This window comes from Filicampus tigris, chromosome 11 (genome assembly GCF_054856515.1).
Source record: "Filicampus tigris isolate MCC_2025a chromosome 11, RoL_Ftig_1.0, whole genome shotgun sequence".
Taxonomy (NCBI): Eukaryota; Metazoa; Chordata; class Actinopteri; order Syngnathiformes; family Syngnathidae; genus Filicampus; species Filicampus tigris.
In genome coordinates this window covers 15,727,124-15,744,143 of record NC_141227.1, presented here as the reverse complement: position 1 = coordinate 15,744,143, position 17,020 = coordinate 15,727,124, and the positions used below count along the sequence as shown (strand labels likewise).

Sequence of the window (17,020 nt, the reverse complement as noted above, 5' to 3'; positions counted from 1 at the left end):
CATCTTCTGTTCTGCACTCGTCTACCTGTAAGTCTTATCACAATATGAGTCCAAGTGACGATCTGTAAAGAAAGAATTAAAATCCTATGAGCGTTCATAATGTTTTACATTCTGTCGCTCGGCGTGATGAACATTGCCGCAAATAGCTAACAGAAAATGTTTCATTCAAGGCTGCTGGGCAAGTAGGAAATTACCCACCCAGAGCTAGCATGTACCTCAAAGCATAATTCATCTTGGTGGTGGTGAACGCTCACTTATTTGTGGTTCGCTATTCCCGAGTCTATTGTGCCTATCGTCTGCCATGTGCTGGGAAACTTACTGTAGCTGTTTGGGTTTTTCGTGCTTTTACGATAATGCTTTCTAAGATTCCACCAAAGCCCTGGATAATAGACAAGTAGTCACTGTGGTTAAGGAAGTATTGTTGATGTGAAGTGATGCCTCCCAACCAACATTTGTTGGGTTGTTGTTAGGACTGGAACAATACACCTAAGTTAAGATTCAATTTCTTGATTTCTGACTCACAGTTTAATACGCGATTCCATTTTTTAAAAACAAATGAACATAATCAATGTGATATTTTACAACTAGATTAAAATAATGTGTGTATTTTATTCATTTATATCCAACAATGTCATATTTATTCCATATGAATTAATAATATAAGAAATACATTTGTCAGAAGCAATTTTGGCAAATAATCTGGGTACTGTCAACAACGTGAGGATCCACAATCTCAAAGTTATTTGTAGTTCTAGCCATATTTCCTCTGCTCCGCTTTACATAGTTTAGCTAGCATTAGTGATGGCCACAGTTTTCCCCTCTCTGGTCAAATGACCGTCACCGAAAAAGTAGTTAAATGACACGCAGTTGGAGGAGGCTTGCTAAAATGTTTTATCTTCTTTCTATGCTTGTTTTTTTATTAAATTATCTTAAAATAGTACAAAATTGTAAGTGAAAGTTACGGAGAGTCGTTGTCGCATGCACACGTGGATATCGGGTACAATTTTTCAAAATCCAATTATCTAGAGGCAATTTTTTTAGGATACTGTTTTGATATTTAGTTAGGAATTAGATGGAAGTGTTTTGGGATGATAGTTTGTGATATGTTTACGGTTCAAACAATTCCAAACAATTTTGGGGGGTTGTCAGTTACTCCAGGGCTCAGTCCCTAAACCACTTGAATAGTGGGGGTTACCTGTGCTAATTAGCTCCTCTCAGGGAAGGAGCCATATTTGTTAAAAGAAGTGGCCCACATACTGTACTATAACTTCATTACGTTGCAAAATAAAGAAATCATAATTTGGGAAAATACATAAAATGCTAAATTAGAAATATATAAAAATACAGACGAGAGAGCTAATAACTATTTTGCTAAACTCACATAAAATGCTCCAATAAGTTGAAATTTTCACATCCCCATGACTTTCTGATGAAAGCGTGTATGTACCATTCCTCTTGATTAGCATGTGGTGTCAGCGTGAGCATGGGCATTGTCCCCCAAAGTTAATGAGCGCCTGGTGTCTTATGTCTCTCCTTCCCCAGCATCCTCATCAACCCGGGCAACCATGTCAAGATGCAGGAAGGAACGCTGGGTTTTTTTATCGCCAGCGACGCAAAGGAAGTAAAGAGGTGAACGCCGATGACTCCCTGTTGGGACCCTCGCAAGCTCGGGAACGTGCACTCAAGATGCGCATGTGTCTTTTCAGAGCTTTTTTCTACTGCAAAGCTTGTCACGATGACATCACCGACCCCAAGCGGATCAAGAAGTGCGGCTGCAAACGACGTGAGTATCCTGGCCTTTGCGTCGTCCCTCCCTCTCTCGCCCCTCCTTCCCTCCTTCCCTCCCTCTCATTCCCCAACATTCCCCGTGGATCCGTCCGTTTGCAAACTTTTTAAACTCTGCTATTACTCCTCCCATTGCGTCACTGCTCCTCAATACTGTGGCACTGAGTGTGTTTTTAAAGGTAAATAAACGTTCGAATGGCGTGCTGTATATACGTAGCATCCAGTATGGTACAGTATGATCATCAGTTTTACTTTTTTGTAAATACTTAGTTGGTGTCATCTTTTTAGTTATTTCATTTAACCATTGTATCACTCCACTGATAATATATATATATATTTACTCTACTGCTATTATTCTAATAATGGAAGTTCCTAAGTTATTTTATAGTTGCAGCTCAGTACATTCAAATGTGGTAGAAAAGTTCATTCATTTAAAGAGTTCAAATCCAAAGGCGACTAATATACAAATCCATTAAAACAAAGAAAATAGATTTCAGAAAGCCACATCCTAACTAATTTGCATATTCAAAATCATTTTGATTGTATCGTATGTAATCTATCTTTTGAGGTGCTGACTTTGAGGTGAAGTGAATATGAGTATTACTTTTTGAATTCAGATACTGAAATAGATGTAAGTTCTTGACAAAATTCTAATTTGTTTAGACCTGTACATATTTCATTTTATTAATAAACATTATATAGAGTTGAGACAATTTGTATTTTTCAACAATATTCCTTAAGTTTTCATTTAAAAAAATGCATGCATTAGATTGAAAAAGTCAATTCTGTTAGTACGTACACATATAGGTCAACCACAATACTTTTCCACAATGCTTTAAAAAAAGAAAAAAAAATCTTAAAGTGGAGGCTCTTGACATTTTGAAAGATCACAACAAATTTGAGTGGACTCAACAACAACAATGACCCTATGCTTTTGTCCAGTATGGTAAAGTTAAGTTAAGGTAGAGTTTACAGTGGTTAACTTAGTTGGAATATTAAAATATGAGGAGCCACATTTGCCAGGCAAATAATTGACATAGTCGTTTCGCTTGACTTGCATTTACATCTCGATATTAATAGTAGGTACCTTTTTCTCTCTTTTTTTTTAGCTTTAGTGACAGTTTATTTTGTAGGTTGAAACCTTACAAAAAATGCATTTACTGTTACTATTTACACATAGTGTTTTCTTTTAAAGAAATCTGAACAAAATGCTTCAACTTAGAGTTCCAGTGTATATAACACAGCAAATGACTTTGAAAGTGTCATTTGTTCATCTTTTTGCCTATGTAAACGTTAATCATTTGAACCTCCATGTGAACTATCGCCACCAACAGTTCTAGAGAACAGCCCATATTTAACTAAAAGGTCAGTAACAATTACATTAGTGAGACAAAGCAGCGTTCTAAAATAGAGACTCACTAATTCCCGCTTTTGTCGGTGTCACCTCAATTCATCAGGGAATTGTATACCCTGCCCACTAAGTTGAATTGGCTGACCTTTACACACCTCATTTAGACAAAATGTAACCAAAACAAAACAAAAAAATCTGTTCTGTTCTATCATATTTGGTTCTCCTCTGTTGTTTTTTTTCTCCATGTTTATTTATGACAAGTGACACACTCTTTGATGTATTTCCTCCCCTTGCTGCCATTGGAAAACACCACTTAATTTTAACTACTCACTGCTAGTGATTTATTGTGAGTAAAAACCAAAAAATGGGTGTCCTACTATCCAAAGTGTTCTTTTATTCCTCCTCCTCTCTTCCTCAGCAAATAGCACACTGTATCTATGTTGCATGTACCAGTGTAGCTTCTGCATCCCACTCCTCGCCTCTCATTTTGACACTGTGCTCAAACCAGCAGAAGCGAGCCTTCTCATCACTGCTCCATTCAGCTGGTGCTCTGACTAGGCTTTAAACAAGCAACGGTAGAGAGTGTGACCCAATGCCAATACACACACACACACACACACACACCCACACGCACACACACACACACACATACACACAGGAAAGTACTCAAGAAATGTAATGCACATGTGAGATGTACATTTAAAAGACCTAAACTATGAACTGGGGTTTAAATCTGTCAGAGGAAGTTTTGTGTGTGTGATTGTGCTTTGTGGGAACCTCTTCAAATCCAACCAAGCACCCACACCACAAAAAAAAAAAAAAAAAAAAAAAAGACCCAGGTTGCCAAAGCACAATGAAAACAATCTGGACTACCCTTTAGCCCACTTCCATGTGATCTCAGCAACCCTCAGGTTCTCTCCTTTCGGGTCAGTTTCAGTTGCCGTAGTAATAAATTGCCACTAGATGGTGATGTTGTGCCAGGAAATAAACCCCGCCCTATGAATTCTGTTCAGCAAGAACAGCATGAAGCAAATGTGTACTTACAACGAAATTAGAGATTTGAAAGAAAGAGCCAGCATTTTTCTTTGCACGGAGGCTCCCTCAACTATGGACACCCTTTCCATTTAACATCCCCAATAGCAAGTGTGAGCTCAGGCTGGATTTACACTGCAGGTCCACTATAGCATTGCAAAACATTTTTGTGGGGGTTGTCAATTTCATACTTTTGTTTCTGCTATTCACGGCATGGCTCGATCTCGTGCTGGGGTTTCGCACTTTATCTAATGACATCCTGTCTAGTTGGCCTGGGTTGACTCCTTACGCCTATTGGGTTAAAATCATCTAACCTGGAGGTTGTTCGTTTTCCTAATTTAAAGGGGACACGTGAAACCCATCAGGTGTGCAATTACACAACCAAAAACACATTTTTTGGGTTACTGACACACTAAAATATAAAAAAACAACTGCATAGTTCATATCTGACATTTCAGTAACATATAGTTGTATATTCTCTTGCTACGAGTCAGACTCTCATTCTAATACATCACATAATTTAAAACGTGTGATTTAGATTGGTATCCTTTAATGGGCACCAATGCACCTCGACTGTATCAAACTGGGGGTCCTTGGTTTACGGCAAAGGTCCGTAAACCTAATTTGTATGTAAGTCGCAGCACACCGTTGTCTTTCTCCGCCCTATGCTAACTCAGTAGTTAAGTCAACTATTGTAAATATTTGTATGAAAAATACTTCTAGGCCATCAATAGAAAACAATCAAATGAAAAAAAATAATGAGACCATTACGAACATCGAAACGGTCGCTGTGTTTCGATGACATCGATGTTTCTGCTTTGCCAGATCCACATTTGGAATAGGCCTGATTCCAATTTGATGATATTCAATTTCAAGGGTCAATATCCTCTTCACGCTCAAAAATGGCCGTTTCACTTAAAAGCGTGTAGTGTAAGTCCAGCCTCGATCAGTAAACCTATCAATTTGTCAACCTCCTCTCAGCAGAAATCTGCTTATTTGTGAGAAGTCAGAAGACATTGTCAGCGTGTCTGTGTCGTGTTCTCCATTCCTCCACAACACACTTACCATGTGTCAATTCTCATTGGAACATAACATACATTGACTGTGGTCCCAGTGCCCCACCCCAACCCCGAGTGAAAACTCTGAAGTGCAGAAGTTCCAGCATGACCCGATAGCCTTGCTGCTCTTGTCTGCCATTCCCTCCAAACTGCTTCATGACTGTGAACAGTTATCTTTGCACCTTCCCCCTTGTCGCTGAGACCCAAATGACTTTTCTCTGCATGTTCCGGAAGCCCACATGCATGCACGCACGGGTTGACAACGGTCCCTGAAAACCTGCGTTTCCCATTCTCTCCTCGGCCCGGAAACGCATGACTTCATTCGGGACGCGATTGTCGGACGTGCGTCAAAGTCAAGTCAAAGATGGCCGCAAGTGTCAAGGCGCCAGACGGTATTAGGCGGCTGCCAGTTTGCACCTGGCCAATGAGAGAATGGGGAGCGGGGACTGTTGGTGCACAGAGTCGCAGCAATCTAGAGACGCTACTCAGGGGACTTTCACTCCCGCTTCCCTCAGGGTTCAGGGCTTCACACACAGGCAGACCAGAAACAAGCTTAACAACATTTCAGCCGCGAGAGTGTTTACCGTCCATTGGTTCTAATGATGTGTTGTAATAGAGTACTACGACTGTAGTATTCTCATACTACTAGTTGAAGGTCAATGCAAAGTTTGTTTTTGTATGAACAGGCTTAAACAATAGTGTTTGAATGCATACACTTTTATACTGAGCTACTTTTAAGATTTAAATGATTCATATGCTAGACAAAAAGCGATGTTGGGTTAAAAAACATGTTGGATATGATGTCTTTTGTCAGGAAATGAAAAAAAGTGACAAAAGGCTTTATTAGGTTTTGTTATGATCCAGATTTTCATGGAAACACTCGTCTTTTCTAGAAGTGTAATGTGTATTTTTTTTAAAACATTTTCCATAATGCTTACATATTTTGTTTGTATAAACACAATCATTACTCTAATTACTGCAATTGCTGTAAAACATGCATTGAGATTTGATAATGATAGTATAAAATTATGTTATTTGTAGGAAACACTTTTGTTTGTACAACACTGGTCAGCAAATTGTAACTTTTTTTTAAACCCAAATGCAAGTAAACTTTTCTAGATATTTTTTGGGACTAATTACAAATCTACCCTTGTTTTTTTTTTCTCTAGCACATCAGGTGTTCATAATAATAACAACAATAATATAATTACAATCAGGGTTTAGCAACAAGTACTTTTTTTTCCCCCCTGAAACATACAGTAGTGATACATGAGAATACATGGTAACATCCATATTGAACAAGCTTTTATAGGTCAAACTTTAAAAAATAAACAAAAAAGAAAACACCCAACTCTCATATGCCCGATGCGCAAGAAAAAAAGTGAAGATGTTTTTTTGTTTTTTTAAATCAGCGTCAAAAATACGTTAAGGGACACATAAAGCCATATCTGATTAAATTTAGCGATTGACCAGTGTAATTAATGTAAGATAATAGATAAGATACATTAAATTAAATGTAATTAATTCAAGTACACATGTGTTTAACAACAGTACAGTAATGCATTCTATTCAGGCAATCAGTGCAAGTAAGGCACCACTGTAAAGATTTTTCCATTTCAATATCTACTGTATATAAAGTTATATAAAATGTAATGTTGTTTTCAATTGGAGGCGGAAGACTTTCAAAAAGTTCCAGTGCCTTGCTACCTAAAATAAACACACGCATGCAACAATACATAACGCACATTAGAGTGAAGCTTCCCTTTGGGCGTGGAGCAGTGAAACTTCATTTGTGCAAACGACAGCATGAGTTGGCACGTGCGGCCCGCCCGTAGAATAGTGCCATGCCTTTTTTGGACAGAGGCGCTTCCGTAGCGCTGCTGCATGATGGGATACAGGTACGTGCTCCGCTCTTCTCAGACCCACCGGTTTGCGGGATGTCAATGTAAAATGTATGACAAGTTTTGTTGAGGTTTGCTGCTGGAGACATTGCTCATGCCTCTCCCCCTCCCCCCCCCCTGAATGCCTCCCCCTCTTTCTCCTCACCCTCTTCTCACTCTTATGGTTTTGCCTTTTTGACCTGTTTCGGCCTTAGCACGCAGCTTGACCCCCTGAACCATGCCAATTAATTCATTTGTGACTGGACTTTGATGGGACAAGCTGAAAGTCACAACAGCGACTTAGTGTAAATGTAGTGTGAACTTGGCTAATTTGGACATGTTTATTCCACGTACGGGGGCTCAAGTCTGCTAAGGCCTGCACATTCTGATGAAGTGACCTTCCGACTTCCTCCCTGGATGAATATTTTCTCCTCTTGCCATTAACCTGCTGCTTCTCCTCTCCTCTCATCCTGACACGTGACTGTAGCCAAGATGTCCGTCTACAAGCGAATGAAACTGGCATGTTGTTTTGATTGCGGCCGTTCAGAGCGAGACTGCTCTTGCATGTCAGGCAGTGTACATAGTAACATGGACACCCTTCAGAGGGCCTACCCACTTTCCTCTGTGTCTGTTCATGATTGCGCAACCACTTTACGTGCCTGTAAGTGACACCGCCCAACACATGCTGTTACGTGTTGTCTGTGACGTGTGCTTCCATGTGTGTCGTTACTCGTTACCATGCGCTACCGCTACCGTAACGTGTAGTATGTGTGGACACGTGTAGCCGTGACGTTGTCCACGTGCTGTGGTGGTCTCGTTACTTTGTGTAAATGTGGATTTGTGGCATTAATCACATTTTACTTTATTTCTTAATACTGTACGATCACTGTTTTTCTGGCAATTTGTGTAGTTTGCTAGCTAGCTAGCAGTGACTATCTGTTTATCCATCCGTCTATCTATCTATCGTTCTATCATTCTATCGATCGATCTATCTAAGGGTTGGATAGATTTGTTTATGCATGTAGGTTTGCGTTTTTTTAGCTAATGCTATTTTCAAGCCTATGATGTAGCTAGAATCACTAGTTTTGTTCTCTCAATCTATCTATCTATCTATCTATCTATCTATCTATCTATCTATCTATCTATCTATCTATCTATCTATCTATCTATCTATCTATCTATCTATCTATCTATCTATCTATCTATCTATCTATCTGTCTATCTGTGTCTGTCTGTCTATACACACAGTAATCTTCGTAGAGTACCTTTTCCTCAAAAAAGACTATATTTGGTCCCAGTAAACAGAGTAAAATTTGAGAGTAAAATTGTCAGCGTGAAATTGTCAGTAAATCTTATGCTGAATTTTACGTTGGATATTTTACTTTCAAATTTTACTCTGTTTACTGGAACCAGACATAGTCTTTTTCGAGTAAAATGTACTCTACAAAATTTACTGTGTCTCTGTCGGTATATGGATCTATCAATCCTGTACTGTATGTTGCTTGCTAGCTAGCACTTCTTCTCTACATATCGATGTATATTTTTCTTTTATTGTTTTTTTCCTGTCTTCCTCACATAAATATTGTAATCATTTTGTTTCACTCTGTATCGTGTGTTTTGGTGGGTGCGTAGTGTTGTGGCTCTGTGGTGCTGCTGTATTGTACAGTACTGTAGGTGGCCAGCTAGCTATCGCATGCTGCATTCCGTCATGCAGTTGTGTGGTAATAATCACTACTTCACATTGACTGTTGTGTTTTTGATAATTTTGACTAAGGTAAGATGTGTGTCCATCAAGAGTAGACTTACTGTTTTGTTGAACAGATTTACTGCAATGTAATGATTTGTTCTTCTAATTTATTATGCACTACAAATTTGCTTTGGCAGCAGACCCTGAGTTAACTTATTTTTTAAGTTTGTATTTTTGTTACCGTTAGCATTGTCTTTCTTTCATGTTTTTGTTGACCTACTTAAAATGAAAGTTTTAGGACAATAAAATAAGATGATCGGCCCTACGTTATGTTGCAATATCGCTATTCTCACAGATCACAGTTGGTTCACTCTGTCTATCTCCGTGTTTTAACTATGATAATCACAAAGAGAACACAGGCAGAACAAACGATAGCGACAATGTGATCGCACGAAGGCTCGTGGGCGAATCGCCTCCTTGCCGCTTGCTCTTGAGTGGGTTGGAACTAGTAAATTGTCTGTCAATTAGACATGGCAGCGGTAGGCCTGGCTATCAAAGCCAGGGCCTCAGACGTGCAGATCTGATTTCCTCCTCAGCATTCTCCCGACGTCGGCCGACTCAGCCTAGATTAATGTCAAACGTGCCATGATGAGTTTAGTTTGGCCCCGTGTACTCCGGCACTGCGCTGGTATCCCTTGGTACCAATTACTGGCCATTACATGGTTACTGATCTCACTTCTCCCTCGATCCCCCCGTAGGATTTCAGGAAAGCCTCCCCTTCCTTGGATTTCTTTCCCCCCCTCATCCCCCGGTTTGTCTGAACAAAGTGAGTTTTAGCGAAGTAGTGCTTGTCAAGTCGAGGATTACTGGATTTCCTCTCGCCATTTCCTGTTCTTCATTCTGCGACCAGATAAGACATCTTTATACGTGATGACTTCATGACTTCTCGTGCATCTGGACTTCATTTTCTTTAGCCGAAATATCCTTACTGCTACCTCTATTGAGGCAAATTTGTCAAGCTAAGTTGCTGTGGAACTCTGTGACATTTGGAGGTTGCCACTTATTTGAATTGAAGGCGTATATTAACCGATATTAGTTTGCGCTTCACCACCAATAGTTTCCCTGTACTGCAAGCTATCCTGGATGAAAGTGCAGCTGAAGTGAACAAAATGCACTGCAAAACACAAATGCTAAAATACATTTCAGTAGTCCCGACATACAACATTTCGAGCTACATAAGGTGTAAGAATGTCATCACACGTACTGTGTATTTGTCACCATACCGTACTTACTGATTTTCATTTGATTGTTTTATTTTTGTAGTATTTACTGTAATTATGGTTTTACTACTGGATTAGCGTTGGTTAGTAGAAGAATACGACGCGTTCAGGCTTCCGTACAAAGCCAGATATGAGAGTCACTCTGTTACTAACCACTGCAATTGGTAAGCAAAAAGAAAAAGGATCATAAATTACTGAATAACCTATTTTAATGGCGGAAGGTTGGGTAGACCGTGTACTGAATCGAGAAAACTGAATCGAGAAAACGTGTCATTGCAGTCTCATGTCTATTGACCACTGTTCACCACGTGTTGAGATACAAAAGGAAATATCATGAAAAAGTCTGGATGAGGAGCAAGGAGTGCGGTTTTAATCTATTTGGCTCGATCCAAGGCTATTCCGTGACCTTCCATTGGGGTATACCAAAATGCATCTTCCCTCTCCCCGTGCATCTGCATCGCATTGCTGGAGACCTTATCTCTCCTGACACCGAAATTATGTTTTCATTTTCCCGGCCCTGCTGGTCTGTCACCAAACTTGCCCTGACAGCTCCTGTCCACCAGGCAGACTCGGAAACAACCCCCCAACCCCGCTCCAGCCTCTGTCCCGCGCTTCCTCGCTACGCCCCACATGCTAGCCAGTTAGTCCGTCGCTTTGGTGGCGCCGGCAAATCTCTAGAGACAGATGCCAGGGCCGCCGTGGGTTGCTGTATGAGGATCTGTGTCATAGGCCAGCCGTGGGCGTTTATTGTGACCTTTGGTGATGGAAGAGACTATGAGTCGAGAGTGTCAGCAGTGCCCAGTTGAGTTAAAGTGCCCACCATGTTTGTTCAGTGTCTCCTGAGTCAGGGTCGCATATGATTGCATTAGCAGTTCATAGTGACGAAACATTTCGAATGAATAGTCAGATAATAGATGTGGCTAATTTAGGATTTTATAATTTTGCTTCACACAAGCATCCGACCTGTGACACATCCAGCATTTGCTTTTTACACAAAACTCAAACTAGACAAAAGCAGGACAACAACAGCGCCAGCATCTGGTGTGATGTAGTCTGTCAGACTTCACATCACTGTGCCGGCATTATGGCATTCGCCATTTAAGCAGCCGCTGCCCTGGGCCTGATAGTAACCCAGAAAGTGGATTAATGGCCCCAATTTCGTATTTATGCACAACCGTTTAAAAATGTGGCAGTATAAAGGGGCATGCAGTTTCAGGAAATCCACTACTTTTCACCTATATTAGGGATGGGCATCATAATCAATTATTTAGTTTGGTTGCGTGGAATTGGGGGCTGTTGATTTACTCTCAACTAGTTTGCTGTCTAAAGAAGTATAAAAAGTATGAACTGAACGAAAAAAAACTGTTGTATATAAACTAAATCTTATTGAAATGATAATTGTACTTTAGTGGAAAAACACAAGTATTTTCTGCCATCTAAAAATAATATTGTGGGTGGGGGGGATTCTTTAATTGATCACTATGCTTACATTTCCCGATTGGAATTTTATCAAATGCCCATCTCTAAAATGTACAACTTTTCAGATACAGACAGCAACATTTGTTCACTGCCTTGCATTGTTCCACAGATTTCATATAGCATTTATCATATTCAAGTGCTTTCTAATTGTTTCCATCAGTAGTCGTTAGTTTCAAAATGTAATATTTAGCGCTTTACATTTCATTGTGTATGAAGCACAGCGCATCCTGGCAATGGACAAATCATTTCATTTCCCTTTTTTTGTGCCACATTCCACAAATCATCCCCACTGCCTTTTTCTTATTAATTTATTGCATTCCTGATTTATTCCCATTAGTCTGGTGTATGCATCTATGTTTTTCACTTCATTTCCATGCCACATTCTTACGTTGATGTCTCTTATTTCCTAATGTGTGCTTCACGGCATCCTTTCTCCCCCGTGTGACCTGCCACTTGTCTTTGCATTCTCCTCAGCCAAATATAAGTATAATGGATATGTCAGATCACGTAAGTGTGCTTCTCTGTCCTTCCCCGTTCTGCTCTTTAGGCCCTTCTTAATGTAACACGATTAGTACTGATGGTTTCCCTCATGCCTACTATTCCCTTAGCATGTAACCTTGTCGTCTTGTGACATTAAGACCAATTGTTTATTCTAACAGTGTTGCCACCAGTGTAACTCTGAAAACACTGTTATATCTAATGTAATTATTAATACTGTTATTTTTCTATACTGCACGTAGATTGTACATTTAAAAACACAATTTGTGGTGTACTGTATAAGAAATGGCTTTGTGTTCAATAATAATAACAACCTGTAGTTCCATGAACCATTCTTTTTTGTATTGTGCTGCATGTAGCAGCAGATGGCGCTACAACACCAGGGAACAGTGGAAGCCAAAAAGAGACTGGTGTTCGATTCAAAGCTGATTGCAATTTAGGTAAATAATTGCTACTTCTGGTTAAGAACAAAAATATATAGTGTGACATGCTATATAAGTTCACGTATAATTTAATTTGTCATTTTGTTATTATGTATAGAAGCATATTGCTATTTAAGGTGTTTGTTTACTCTTGAAATACAGTCTGCTTAAATCATCCGCAGTAATCAGAATATCGATTTGACTTATTTATTTTCACTTAACTCTAACAATACATTGGCAAAGGCGGAATGGGAATATAGTTTCTCGGTGCGGACGCAGTGCGGATGAAGGGAAACCGCGTGCCGGCGCAGGCTACGCAATAGAGACAAAAAGCCAGCTTCCCTCACATGCTAAAGTAAACATTTTCCCTTCTTCTTCATCCAGTTGCACGCGGCGCAGTAGCGTCATGTGATTAGCATTTCAGGAAGGGACAGTTGCCGTCTGGCTTGTTCAGAAAGCACAGTGGAGCTGCCAAGGCGGCTGAGCGTGCTCTAATGCTGTACATGTTTGACAAGGGCCAGATGAATCCAGGAGCTATCGGTGGCGCCCCGTAAATCAAGGAGGCAGCTGACTGCTGGGATAAACGTCTGTTTATCGCCCGGGGCCACCCAAGCATGCTCTGTCCTCCAAAAGGACCAACCGGCCACCCTCCCACCCAAGGCAGGAAAAGGCCTCTCCCGGCCGACTTTACAAGCACAGATTTGACTCGTCTCCCTGCCTCGCTTTCCTGTGGAGAGCCTTGACCCCTTTAGTACATGCAATTGTGTGTTGAGTATGTGACAATTTATTGTCTTATTAAAAGCAAACAGGATGCCACAAGACACACGGGAGGACTGGAAACCCCGCGCAGTTTTAATCAGAAGAGAATGCTTTTAAATGAGTGCTATCATAAATTATGAGTTCAACGTTGCGTATGTTGACGTGACAAAACATCTGAAGGGATTTGACTGGCTTAAGCCAAGCTGCGTTTGTCCTGTGCTTTGTTGCAGCGAAGGCCTTGTAATTAATGCATGTTTGTCACAAACGCAAAATAAATGTCGTCGCTCGCGGGCGGATGACAGGACGATAAGGAATGCGAAATAACAAAGAAATGATCGTGCTTTTACTGTCTGCTTATTTTAGACTTTAAAACGGAAATAAATGCCCTGTACGTCAGCTAAGCTATTCTTTATTCTTATGCGCAACATGAGCCTCGTCAGATATTTAAACTGTGTTTTTCATTTCTTCGTCATTGACTTGTCTCTGAAATCACAGATAAAACAATGTGATTAAACGTATAAACAATGTCAATGTGTTCATTTATAATTGCTCATCTAAAAGCGTCCCTAAAGCTTTCCTTACACTTTGTATTCTTCATTGTTTGACAGTAACGGATGACGTTAGACCGTCTTTTCAAAACCGATCCGTTAAAACCAGCGGCTGCCCTTCCACTGCCATCACCTCAAACGCTTTCTCACCCAACGCCCTGCAAAGCAACCAGGACGCTTCGGTTAAGCCAGGCGCCATCAACATCCCCCTTGTTAATAACCGTAAAGGAAGCCTGCTTCCCACGGGGCCGGCGCCTGCGACTCGCCATTCCAAACTGCGCCTCAGTATCTCGGTGCCAGAAGACGCCAGATCCTTGGCGGAGAGTCGGCTGAACCGGGCCCGCAGTCTGCCGGTGAAATACCGCTACCACCCCAGTAATGCCATGCTGCACAGTCACAGTAGCCACTGTAGGTTGCCCCCTTAGCGGGATGCATCAGTCAGTAGCCTGCCTGTGCTGTTTGCTGCATGATGGTTCACTCCGCCTGGGCTGCTTCTCTTGTCCTCCTCGCTTCTTTGTACGGAATTGCCTGCCAGTGTCGTCTTAGCAGCGATCAGGCTGAGGGGTTGTGAGTAGCCCGTAGCTTGGAGACTGAGCTTTGGGTGTCGAAATACAATTGGCGTTACATTTTTCTACTTGCTATGTACTAGGGATGGGCAGGCCAAGGACTATCGACTGTTGTTGAAAATGAACAATTATCTTTTTTAAATATTTTTTTATTGATTTCCCAGTTATTCTCACAGTAAAAGCAATATTATGCCAGTCTTGTTTAAGCAATCGGAAAGCAATCGGATTGGCACTATATATATATATATATATATATATATATATATATATATATATATATATATATATATATATATATATATATATATATATATATATATATATATATATATATATATATATATATATATATATATATATATATATATATATATATATATATATATATATATATATATAGAGAGAGAGAGAGAGAGAGAGAGAGAGAGAGTTTTGTTGAGGCGTGAGCTAGAGGCTGAAGCAGACATATAAGACGATGACGAGCACCTCACTCTATTCACTTTGGGTTGGAGCCAGACAAAATCTTGAAATCTTCCCGTTTACCATCCGTTTCACCCCATTTAGGCAGCAAACTAGTTGGGTCTGAATTAGCTATTGCCACCTGGTGGGGGTTTCCAACTGGTTGAAATCCGTTGCAGCTACGCATTGTTGTCTATCCTGCCCATCCTTAGTATGTCCTCTAGGCTGAGATCGTTTTGTGTGGTCCTGCTGAAGTAACTACACTACCTTGATGGTTAACAAGTGAAACGTTGATGTGGACTTAGCGGCGACAGATGACACAAAGTAAAAATCGACAACTTTTGGACATTATAGTCTGACATGGTGGGGAATTCCATCTGTTTGGAATCGCCATGCTTTCTTTGTGTCCTCTGATTTGCGCTTATATCACGTGGTGTTATTGATTTCTAACCCAAGGACTAATACAGGTGTGCGGTGGTGCAGCCAGAAGAGTGTCTAATCGTGTCCCGTAGAAGCTCTTAAACACAGACAGTAGTGAAGATCAGACTAGTGCCGGGCCTGACCTCACTCCGGCTGCTCTTCCTTGTCCTTTCAGTCTGGGAAACTCTTGCAAAGTGCTTACGACCAAAGTGTCAACCCCCCAAAATTGAATATTTAATCTTACACGGATCATTAAATCCCAAGCTAGTCCTGACCTTCGTCTGCTGGAGGGTTATTTGTCCTTACTAGCCGCTTCTGACATGTCTAGCCCACTAATTCATCGCCCCTGTTAGCGTGTCCTTCATAATGTGTGTGGAGTGTTCTCTTGGCATGGAGGTAGACCAGTAGAAGAGCCATTTTCTGCGCTAGTACTGGAATAATGGGCCGGATAGGCTTTTTAGCGAGAGTCCCAAAAACGAGCCACCGTGAGATCCATCTCCATAACCTCTATTTACTGTATCTCATTGTCATTGCTTTGTCCACGATCCACTGACAATGACAATCTCCACCATCACATGGCAATTAATGGCGTAGGTAGGCATGGTCACTCTGATGCAGACTGCTCGAGGTCCAAAAAACCCTGTGCGACTCGCCAGGTCTACATAAAGAATGCAGTAAAGCAAAGAAAAAAACAAAAAACTGAAGGCCCTTACGTCTCTTCGGCATTTTCAGGTCATCAATTGGTTTTTCTCCAAGGTTGTCTCCTGCCTTAAGGATTCCCCCATTACTAATAATCTATCTTGGTTTTGTTCGACTTATTAATTTACCATTTGTTTCTGTTCACTTTTGTTGTGTTTGCTATGATTGAGTGTTGACGATTTATTTGTTTATTTTCATGTCAGGTCCAGCTCACTTCCCCATCCGTCTCCGTCTCTGTTCTGACACTGTGTGCGTGTGTTTGCAGTCGAAGACGAGCATCCGTCAACGCTCTCGCCCAAAAAAAAGCAGCGCAACGGAGGGATGCGGAACTCGCCCAACTGCTCTCCCAAAATGATGAGGTAAGAGACGCTTGCGTTCGCCTCACCGCCTTCAAACGGGGAGGAAGACAGATGCAGGGGAGTGGAGGGAGGGACGGAGAGACAGCAGACACTTCAGAGGTGATGCTGCCGATGGTGGGCGTTTGGATGGCAAGCGGGGCGGGCGGGGTGTCGAGAGGGGGGAAGAGAAATGTGCCCTGATAGGCTCAGGCTGTTTAGGTTGGCACACTGTCGACTGTTAATGACAGAGCTGAAATAATGTATCTGTCACAAAAAGACGCCATCAAGGAGTCGTTTGAAATGCACGAGCCTCCATTGGCCGACTTTAAAGCCCCAGCTGTCACCTCCTCCGGTCAGGTCTACATGTAGTCCTTAAACAATGCTGACACTAATGACACCAGCGGCCAATCAGAAGGACCTGCATAGCTACTTTGCCCTCAGGCTACCTCTCTATTGTGGGAACCCAAGTGAGTACTGTTTCTGGTACTTAACGGCCATATGCGAGTTGGATTGCCACAATCAAATATGAATTCAAATATTACCTTCCTTTTACCCTGTCCTGTGCTATTAAATTGCTCTTAATTGATTTTGAAAGATAAAAGGGGCTAAGGTATCACATGCTACAAGGCGAGGGTTAGCCTGATGACAGCACAGAAGAACAGAAAGGCCGTGGTGGCGAAGATCTAAGAGGACAGGAACACTCATAGCTCGTTTGCTGGCTGTGTCTTAATGAGCGGAAGGTGAGAGCTGTGGGGCTCA

The 17,020-nt window shown here is 41.2% G+C and overlaps 1 protein-coding gene across 28 annotated transcripts in view; it reads left to right on the top strand.

The window, feature by feature from the left end:
- The window catches only part of kcnma1a (potassium large conductance calcium-activated channel, subfamily M, alpha member 1a), a 159,666-nt gene that overhangs the window by 115,497 nt on the left and 27,149 nt on the right, over window positions 1–17,020 (top strand). For 9 of the 28 annotated variants that reach the window (XM_086045475.1, XM_086045488.1, XM_086045477.1 and 6 more), the window contains 3 exons: window positions 1,543–1,629; window positions 1,707–1,783; window positions 16,189–16,282. In XM_086045475.1, coding sequence (XP_085901601.1) covers window positions 1,543–1,629; window positions 1,707–1,783; window positions 16,189–16,282 — 258 coding nt within the window. Of the gene's footprint in view, window positions 1–1,542; window positions 1,630–1,706; window positions 1,784–7,593; window positions 7,768–12,026; window positions 12,060–12,409; window positions 12,491–13,839; window positions 14,188–16,188; window positions 16,283–17,020 lie in introns of all 28 variants that reach the window. The other 19 variants (XM_086045468.1, XM_086045473.1, XM_086045461.1 and 16 more) reach the window with 9 other exon arrangements.